At 32.6% G+C, this 10,515-nt stretch overlaps 1 protein-coding gene across 1 annotated transcript; it reads left to right on the top strand.

Moving 5' to 3' along the window:
- The first annotated feature begins 991 nt into the window (after positions 1 to 991).
- Positions 992 to 1,591, top strand: LOC120082091 (MLP-like protein 328). Its single transcript, XM_039037313.1, has 2 exons — positions 992 to 1,199; positions 1,329 to 1,591. The coding sequence occupies exons 1-2, from the start codon at positions 1,007 to 1,009 to the stop codon at positions 1,589 to 1,591; spliced, it is 456 nt and encodes a 151-aa protein (XP_038893241.1). The 5' UTR covers positions 992 to 1,006.
- The last annotated feature ends 8,924 nt before the right edge of the window (positions 1,592 to 10,515 follow it).

Genomic DNA, 10,515 nt, shown 5'->3' with positions numbered 1-10,515 from the left:
AGAAAAACAATAAAATGAGTGTAGACATGGTAAAGGTCATCAAGATTATTTACACCGTTGTCAAATATTGTTAAGGAATACAAGGTTGAAAGGTCTATTCAAATATCTAGAACTTTATCAAACTTAATTAAGTAGAAATCTATTGAAATAATCAAAGAGTCAACAAATGCAGCAAATGCATAATATCAGTTTCCAAAAATATGATGAACTTAAACTACACACTTTAGAGAATCTTGAAGATATGCATACAAAATCAGTTTCCACAATTGAAATTTTATTCATGTTAATAGTTAGAAATGGTGAAAATTATAATGTTTTAGATTGTTTATCTTCTTCATCTAATCATTACATATAAATATAATGGTCACATTTTAAAATTCTTCGTTTTTGGTTTCCAATTTTAAATTACAAGTAGACTTTTTAAAATTAAATTTAGAGAGTTGAAAAATATAATTTTGTACTTCATTCGCATTTTTAATTCTCCAACTACAGTTTTTTCTATACTCAATATATTATTCTCTCTAATGAGGATCTTTCATCCTTCTATTTGTCAATATTTGATGTCTCTTTCCAACAAATTTTCTCATATCTTCCTGATTAAGATAAAAACAAAAAGAAAGAATGATATATAAAATTATCGTTGTTAACTTATTTTGTTTGTTTCCCTTCTCAAAAAAGAAAGTTGGACAAAAATGGTTACAATTTTCCAACCTTCTCTAAATATCATCAAGCGAATATTTGTCGATAATTCTAAAATTTTCGAAATCCCTATCCACTGTTTATTATATTTAAAATTATTTCAAAACACATTTTTAATTACTCGAAAATAATTTTGAAGAATGACTAAATGCAAAGTTTATAATCATTTTAAAAATAAGAAACATATATATTTATATAATAATAAAATAATTCATCACTAAGGTGTATAAAAAGGATAAGGCATTGGGGATAGTTGTGTGTGAGTGTTTCCAGTAAAGCAATCTCTAATAAAGTTTTATTTGAAACCATGTCTCTTGTTGGGAAGTTTGTGAGTGAATTAGAAATAAATGCACCTGCTCACAAATATTATGAAGTCTTCAAAGACAAAGTTTCTCACATTCCCAATATTTCCCCAACCATCTTCCAAAATGTTGAAGTTCATGAAGGTGATTGGGACAGCCATGGCCATGGCTCCATCAAAGTTTGGAATTACACCCTCGGTACGTATAAACGACCATCTCGACTATGATCACGACCACGACCATGTCGATGGTCGTGTCATTTAATGCATAATTCATTTCTCTTATATAAGATATTGATCTATTTGATGTTGTATCTAATTTGTTAAGATGGAAAAGCTGAGGTATTCAAAGAACGGGTGGAATTCGATGATGAAAATTATGCAGTAACGTTGATTGGATTAGAAGGAGATGTGTTCGAGCATTACAAAACTTTCCAAGGAACCTATAAAGTTGTGCCAAAAGGTCCTGAGCATAGTTTGGCAATTTTAACCTTGCAATTTGAGAAACTTAACGATGGTTCTCCTTATCCGTACAAGTATCTCGATCTGATGAATACCATCACCAAAGACATCGAAACTCACCTTAAATAAATGCCTTTTATGTTGTGATTCGAGCTTTCATCTCTCTATTTTGTGTTTGGAATTTGTACTTCTGTTTAAGCTTGATTTGTGTATCTTTTATCACTTATTAATAATTGTTCTTCTATTGCTTATAAAGCAAATCATGGTTATTTTATATAAAATTGATGAAGCTCGAATATAAAAGGTTTTATTTAAATAATATATAATGATAGTGATTTCTTTCATAGTCTTTGAATACTTTCTCCATAAGAAAAAACAACGTGCATGTGGAAACAATTTGGATCTTAAGCACTCTAAATTTCATTAATTTTAAAGATAAAATATGCATGTAAATAACTTTGAAATTAGGTTTGAGTTACCACCTTTGTAGCTCCATTTAGGTGGAACCTAAGTGTGATTTCATTAATCTCATGAAATTAAGGTGTCTTGATTTATCTCAAATCCCAGAATTAATCTCATGTTTATCTACCAATGTATCTACACCTTTAGGGATCAGGATTAATATGTCTTAAGAGGGTGTCTCACATTTAGGTAGAACCTAAGTGTCGTTTCAAGAAGGTTAGCTTTTCGTGTGTCACTGTTATAGCCTTGTTTTTACATATAAGTACAACGTTGTATTGCTTTATTTTACATTAGTAGATTTATCTTTTTTGGGTACACTGCCACTCAATTGTAGATGGTAATTCATCGATCTGGGTTATGGATTTCTATGTTACATATGTAATTTTGCTCTCTTCCTCCATTTATGTTGTTCTACAAAGTTTTACATCATTGATCTTTAATTCCTGATTATGTGCTACTTTACCAGATGTGAAAATTGAATCTATTTTCTAACAATTTCTCTCTCTCCTCTTCTCCATGCCCTTCCCATCTATCTTGATCTCCCAAGTTTCTCTTTACTTTTTCTTTCTTTCCTCTGTCACACCAATGGATCCCTAAATCTAGGGCTTCTTGCTTAGAGGCAAGTCTTTAATAATCCACAAAACTCTAGCCCCTTTTTTTAAAGTAATTTTGGGAGGAATAAAATCATTTTTACCGTTATCAAAATCACTTTCGTTTTAAATACTAAGGTGTATTCAAAATACATTTTTAAATGTTTAATTTAAAAAATAAGATATTTTAGAAAAAAATTAAAATGTTTGGTAACCACTCAAAATAACTTTTGAAATATATTTCAAAAAGTTTTGATAAAAAATGTTTAAATAAAAATGAATTTTTAAAATTTTTAAAAACTATTTTTTTCTTATGTCAATGTATCGACCCTTAATGTTTGGCAAGTGGTAAAATTGATTTAAGATTTTCTTAATTGATTTTTTTTAATTAATTTTTTAAAATCGAGGTGATTATAGGTGGGGTGGTTAATCAGAATCATCCCAATAATTTGTCCTTATTCCATTCATTTGTTGAATGAAATAATTTATCTTTATATTTAAGAATAATATTTGTTTCCCTTTTAACTAAATAATTTCTCAAATTATAAATATATTTTTCAATAATTTAGGTATGTTTGATAATGATTTCGTTTTTTATTTAATTTGAATATTAAACCCATTTCATCACATTTTTTTTATAATGAATGATTTGCATCTTACTTAAGTTTGATTGAATTCTTAGCCAAATTCTATATTCCAAATATAACCTTTTGAAAGCTACTTTTTTAGTTATCAAAATTTAGCTTAGTTTTTTAAACTATTGGTAAAAAGTAGATAACAAAGGTAGAAATAATATCCATAGACTTAATTTTAAAAAACAAAAACAAAAACAAAATGATCATCAAACGAGGTTTAATGATTCTAAAATGACCTTTGATACAATACATGTTAACATTAATGTAAATTCACTTTTAAAATATACGATAATCAAAACTTTTATATTATTGATTTAAAAATCAAATTTACAAAATAAATTGTACCTAAATATCATTTTCTAAAATCACTGTAAAACATATACTGAATCTACTTTTCACTAATTTCGCATTCAATCGTCTCTTATTTGTCTCTCTTACCCCGTGCTCTCTGCGACTTATTTATTTGTTTATCTTTTAATATTTGACCTAATTTTTTTTGTGTGGTTGAGATATTTTTGGAAGCACTGTTTTGTTTTGGAGATCTTCATGCCCATATTTGGAGTTGTGTATTGTATGTGGAGGATTTAACCTTCCAAATATGTAAAGGATCATGAGAAAATTTGAAATAAGTATTTGAATAATGTTCTTGTGTCTACATCAATTCATGTGCCATATTGACTTTGGAGGATAATTGAAAGGAATGAGGAGACAGAGAAAGGGGAGAGAAAATGGGTTATTAGAGAGAGAAGAATGGAGAGGAGACAAGAAATGTGAATAGATGAATTTAATTTTCACATTTATGAAAAGATTGTTTTCAAAAAAAATGAACCAAAATATTTATAAAATATAGCAAAATTTTAGAACCATCAATGATAAACGTTGATAGACACTAATAGACTTTTATCTACTTTTATTAGTGACATTAATAGATACTGATAAAAGTCTATCATGTCTATTAGCATCTATCATTATAGTTCTAAAATTTTGTTTGATCTTGTAAATAGTTTCAACAGTTTTACCATTCGAAATAATTTCCCTTCGTGAAACTTTGATGGTTTGATTTTTAAATTTATCATAAATCGATTGTTTAATTTTTATAGTGAAAAATTTATGGGTGCATTTGTTACAACCACTATAATTCAGAAATGGGTTTTGCAATTTGCTCAAGAAAAAATATATGAGTTTTGCCTTCGTTCTAATCCGATAAATAGTGTCAAACAAACTTGCTCTTGAAAATACTCATTTTGCATTTAAATTGACGAATTTACGGTGAATAAAATGAGAATTATTCTCATTTATTTTAGAAATTTTAGACAAATCTAGAGAATTTTAATTGTTATAAATGATGGAGGATTCGACTTAAAGAAAATATAACACCCAAAAATAGAGATGAAATTCTAACTAATCCAAAAGTTTAAGCAATTATATCAATATTTCTACTTTAATATTAATTTCCATTTGAAATCCACCCACAAAAAAAAAAAAAAAAAAAAATTAATCAAACTTTAAGTAAGGGCAAAAGTGTAATTTCACACACTGATTCAACACCTTGCAAGTTGCAATAAAATGAATAATTATTGGACTAACAGTTTTTGTGTTAATATTGATTTGTTCTACATTCAAATCTCAGATTCTTATGTCATCTATAACTATTTGTAGTTAATATTAAACTAATTGTGTCAATATAAAATTTTAATTCAACTAAAGTAATAAATATTGTTTTTTGATACAATAAAATGGAAATTCTAACAGACATTATGATTGCTAGACATTCGTATATTAATTGAAATAGGATTATTTTGATAATTTAACAATATTATTGATCTATAAACGATCATAATAATTGTCAAGTTTAATGGAAAATAAAGCTCGTTCAATAACTTATAGAGTTGAGAGAATAAAACTTATATTACGATTAATGAGATATATTTTAATCAAATTTACGTATGGGTAGATATCGAAAATCACTTACTTTATAAATTAATTGTTTAATATAAATTAATAATCAATTAAATATTAATGGTCTGATACACAATTCATTTAAAAAAAAAAAGAAAATTATTATAGTACAATATTAATATTGAATAAACAGAGAGAATGATTTATATATGGATCGTCAAGCAATCTAAAACAATAATTTATGTGCAATGTAGATCACATCATTTATGTTTAATACTTCTGACTTCTTTTGTTTTATGTTGAAACCTCATGGGTGACGTATGTCACATCACATCTTGTCACGTTAAATTAAAATATTGAATTTCTAATACTATATTTTCATTGACATCAACATTTTGATCGATATTTCTATGTTCTCACGAATTAAACATCAATATGAAGGATGAATTGATATTTATATCATATCGTAGAAAAAACCACAAAACATGAGAAATAAGCAATAAAACGTGTGACCACTATAAATATTATATAAATAACTGACATATTAACTTATTTAAAAATCATAAAAGATTTTGTTGAATGAGAAATTTTAGACCAATTGTAAGTTGTCACGTCATTTACTAAATTAATAACAAAATTCTAAATAATTAAATTTGAAACTAATTAGAAGTAGGCGTGTCCCAAATTGAAGTTGAAGACATAAAAATTGGTGAACTACGACGATGCCACATGTTTCTATCATGACCGTTTGATTGAATAAAATTAATTCGGCCCAATTTGATATTTAGGCTAAAAGTCCAATTGAGCCCAAATATAGCTTTAATTTTACCCAAATGTCAAATAAGATATGTAACACCCGAACCATTGCAGTATTCCTTAGGTTGAGATAAGAACTCATAATTAAAGCCTTAGAACGAAAAAGTTTGGCTAAGTACCTAAACTATGCATTGGAGTTAAGAATATTTGATGGGAACCCGAGATAGAAAATTTGAAAGCATAAAATTTGTCAAAGTATTAGAACCATGTTTTGGAGGTGACATCATGTAGTCACCATTAGTAATTAAGAAAATGGCTAAGTATGGAGACCATGAGGTTGAAATAAGAATAAAGGAGGAGTTGGAGAAGGAATGTTTAGCTAAGTGTTAAAGAATTCAAGAGTTGGAAGCATAGTATGTTGGAGGGCAAAATTTTGGCTAAGTGTCAAGACTATGAACCTATAATTGGAAATGGAAGAAAATGAATTGGCTAAATGTTTGGGAACAAGGTAAACACTTTAGCCAAGGAAGAAGGAGGAAACTAGACTAAGTATTAAGTATGAAATGAGTCATCTCCGAGTTAGAAATATATCTGGAAAATGTACGAACCTTGGACGCAACCCTAAGATAGAAATGCTCATTTGGATGCATGTTAGGACAACTCTAGCAACACTAGATAGGTCAAACGCCTACGGGAAAGATATGGTTAAGTGTTGGACAACCATACTTTAATCTACGCATAACCAAGTGAAAGATAAGGGTTGGATGCATGGTAATGAAATAGAGAACGCATAAAGATCAAAGTTGGAAATTTTGCTAAGTGTTGGAAAGCATATGACCTAATCAGGAGGTAGAACCTTAGAGTTTTAAAGTTGGACGCCCAGGAAGTATGTTGGTGCATGGGAGGATAAAAGCCAATATAAACCTAAGGAAGGAAAGGCTAGAGCTTGAGGTAACCATCGAAGGGAAGCTAAAACAAGAACCTTAAGAGAAACAAGGAAAACGCATGCCTTGAGGACATATTTGGATGCCTAGGTGAAAAATTTGAGTGTTTTTAGGAGCACTGAGGGAAGTCTAAGTCATAAAGGATTGGTATTGGACACACAAACACCAAGTAGGTAGGCATTGGACTTCACCTTGGACGCATGAAATAAAAGTTGGAAGTTTTGGGACACATTTAATGAGCCATGCATTAATGTAGGGCTAAGTGGGGTTGATGTGTCTTCACCAAGTGCAAATTTGGGAGTCTCAGCAAGAGGTGGATGACTTAGAATCAAGCTTGAAGCATACAAAATGTGAGGAAGAAACTTCAAGCAAGCACCAAGCATTGGACATGGTTGGAGAAGGACACATCAAGTAGCATGCAAGTAGATGGNCATACAAAATGTGAGGAAGAAACTTCAAGCAAGCACCAAGCATTGGACATGGTTGGAGAAGGACACATCAAGTAGCATGCAAGTAGATGGTGTAAGTATCTTGGTGCTAGACTTTGCATGGTGCTGACACTTAGAATTTCCATGAAGTAGGAGGTGTGATGCATTTGGAGCTTGAGGGGATGATGAGGATGGTTTTCTAAGGCCTATAAATACCCCAAGAGGGAGTGTTGGAGAGAATTAGGGTTTCGAGGATACGACATGTATTTGAATGGACCAACCATGCGTCCATGAAGTAGTCCATGCGTCCATCTGAGTTTGTGATGAGTTATAAGGTAGCCCATGCGTCCAAGATGGTGTATTATGCGTTCAACTGGCCTAGGGGGTAAGTCATGCGTCCAACTTGTGCTGGGGAAGGCTATCATGCGCTCATAATGATCCTGAGTTGATCTGAAGCCTGTTTTCATGTTTATTGGAGTTGGTAAGCTATGTTTAGGGCCAAGAAGGTAATCTAAGATTGCTCTAATCCTAAACATGAGATTCTATGTTAAAATTGGACTAGTGCAGGCCCAAGATTTTAAAAGGAGACACGAAGCAAGAAGGCTTGGAAAAAGGGGAAGAAAACTGCTGGCAAACTGTGAGTGACTGTTTTACCAAAGCATTAGTAATTATATTTTTATGCTTTGAGTTATTTGAAACTCTTGTTTGAATGTTTAAGTTATGGTATTTGAAAGTAAGTTTCAAAACCACTAGATCTAGTACCAAGTTGAGAGCTCTGTGTGCACGTAGGACAAGTGCTATGCGTTGAGTTGGTTCCGCATTAGCACTAAAACTGAGTGTGTTGAGTTGGTTCCACCTCAGTAAATGGAGGTGTGAGTATGGTTCCACCTCATTACCTTGGAGTATGGAGTTGGTCTACCCCAGGGAAGCTTGGGTACAAGTTTGATGTATGATTTATTATGCACTCAATTAGTTAATTGAAAAGCTTTTCTATTTAGTTTTGTGTAGTTTTCTTTAAAAGTTTGTTTATAAAATGTCACTCTCTGGACTTCCTAACTCATGTTTTCTAGAATGTTCCCCCCCCCCCCCTCCCCCCAGGTAGCGAAAGAAATGAGATCTAGGGTGCTGCTAAAGTCAAGAAATGCCACACTACAGCCGTACTTTTGAGCTTAAGCTATTGTAGTTAACTGTCTATATTTACTTGGTTAAGTTATGGATTGTATAAACTTTGTATTGTTGTAATAAAATAAGTTTATCCAAAATCTTTTGTTATATTTACTTGGCTTAACGGTGAAAAAGTGTTGAGGTGAGATGGGCAGTAGGTATCACAAAAGAGAGGTATCTACCATCCTCATGCCTCCTTTCGGGCTTCAGAGGTGAGCTCGAGAGAGGGTGTGGCAAGACCCAAAACCAATTAGTTAGGCTCAAGGGCCAGGTTCATGGACCAACAAATCCCAAACACACAAAGCCTACCTGAGAACTCTATAAAGATAGGAGTTCTCATCATTTGTGGGGTTTAGTAATTCTACACTCTAAAGAATCTATAGGGAATTTTTTACAACTAGAAGACTCCTTGACTCCTGAAACCGACCACACTTGAAGAAGTCCTTTGGAGATACAAACATTCTTCTAAGACTCCAACTTCACGAACAACCACACGTTTCGTTTCCATACATCAAGCATATGCATTCGAGTGAGAGAGAACCAACGGAGCAAGTACTAGAGATTGAACCACATCTCATCAAATCTACAACACAAGTTTAACTCCACGAAATATGTTTCATCATATTCCTCGTGCGAACACCGATTCTCCAAGAAGATCATCAAGCGCAAAGGTTGATCATCCAAGAAGATCATCAAGCCCAAAAGTTGATCATCCAAGAAGATTAACAAGCCCAAAGGTCGATCAACCAAGAAGATCATCAAGCCCAAATGTCGATCATCCAAGAAAATCAACAAGCCCAAAGGTCGATCCTCCAAGAAGATCATCAAGCTTAAAAGTCAATCATCTAAGAAGATCATTAAGCCCAAAGGTCGATCATCCAAGAAGATCAATAAGCCCAAGATAAATGGAGGATGAAAATCTTGAAAGTAAAATCATTTCATGAAGAAAACAATGACAAGAAGGTTCACACCCTTCACGCATGAAGAAGAAGTTGTTTGTTGATATAAATATAGAAGATTCCTTGGTGGTGAAACCAAAACTCATTATACTAACGAATCCTACAAATGAAGAGAACGATCAAAGCCATGATGAAATAAGAGTTTCTAAAGTTTAAATATAGAAGCTCCTTATCGTAAAAGCTTGAACTACATGTACTCATCGCCCGCATGAGCATAAAAGGTGAATGACCCCAAAATTGTGAACTACGTTATGATCTGAACTCTATTCATGATAAAGGATAAGTAGGCAGCTTGAAGGAAACTTTAAGTCCAGTCATAAAAAAAAAAATTGAACTACGTTATGACTTCACGTCCAGTTTGCCAAGCCTTGCTTTATATGCAAGATCAGGTTCAGTTTCCTTTGCTTCATTACATTTACAAGGTCGAAGCCAACAGGAAGGCTGAGATCATAGCCGGTAGAGCACTGAGTTTGAAGCTGACGGAATGCTCAAGTCAACGGCTCAAGCCAAATCTGACGGAATCCCCAAGTCGAACACTAAGATCAAAGCTAATAAAATGCGAAAATCGAAGCCGATAGAGTACTGAGTTTAAACTGACGGAATGCTCGAGTCAAAGACTGAAGCCAAAATCCACGAAATTCTTAGCTCGCACACTAAGATTGAAGCTAATAAAATGCAGAGATCAAAGCCGGTAGAGCATTGAGTTTGAAACCAATAGAATGTTCGAGTCACTGAGGCCAAAACTGACGGAATCCTCGGGTCGCACACTAAGTTCGAAACTAATAGAATGCAAAAATCAAATCTGATAGAGCATTAAGTTTGAAACTGACGGAATGCTAAGGTTAAAAACTAAGGCTAAATCTGACGTAATCCTCAGGTCGCGCACGTCGTTAATAATAGAGACTTACATTTCACTTGGATGACAATAGATGACATGACCTGAATCCTCAATGAGTTGTGAACTCCTGCTCATGAAGATGGTCCTTTGATTTGTACGGTTAAAGTGGCTAGATTTCCAACTCAACAAGCCTACCATTTCAAGGATTTGTCTAACTAGGGAGCTAGAAACTCAGCTGCACAAGACGGAATTCACTCCTTCCCCAATGCAGGGGCAAGTAGATAAATTGCTCCTTTAAGGGCTAATTGCGGGTCTTGAACATAGTGGTCACACCGTTTCCTGACTTGAGAGGACTTGGTCATAGTGGGACTATGACTT

This window comes from Benincasa hispida, chromosome 7 (assembly GCF_009727055.1).
Source record: "Benincasa hispida cultivar B227 chromosome 7, ASM972705v1, whole genome shotgun sequence".
Classification (NCBI taxonomy): Eukaryota; Viridiplantae; Streptophyta; class Magnoliopsida; order Cucurbitales; family Cucurbitaceae; genus Benincasa; species Benincasa hispida.
Note: the sequence above shows the minus strand (reverse complement) of the source record. Positions and strands in the feature narration are given on the sequence as shown.

Excerpts from the sequence above, each read along its gene's own strand:
- LOC120082091 (XM_039037313.1), top strand. The coding sequence starts at position 1,007 with ATGTCTCTTGTTGGGAAGTTTGTGAGTGAATTAGAAATAAATGCACCT. Across the intron at positions 1,200-1,328 it reads AGTTTGGAATTACACCCTCG|ATGGAAAAGCTGAGGTATTC; the intron begins GTACGTATAAAC and ends TAATTTGTTAAG.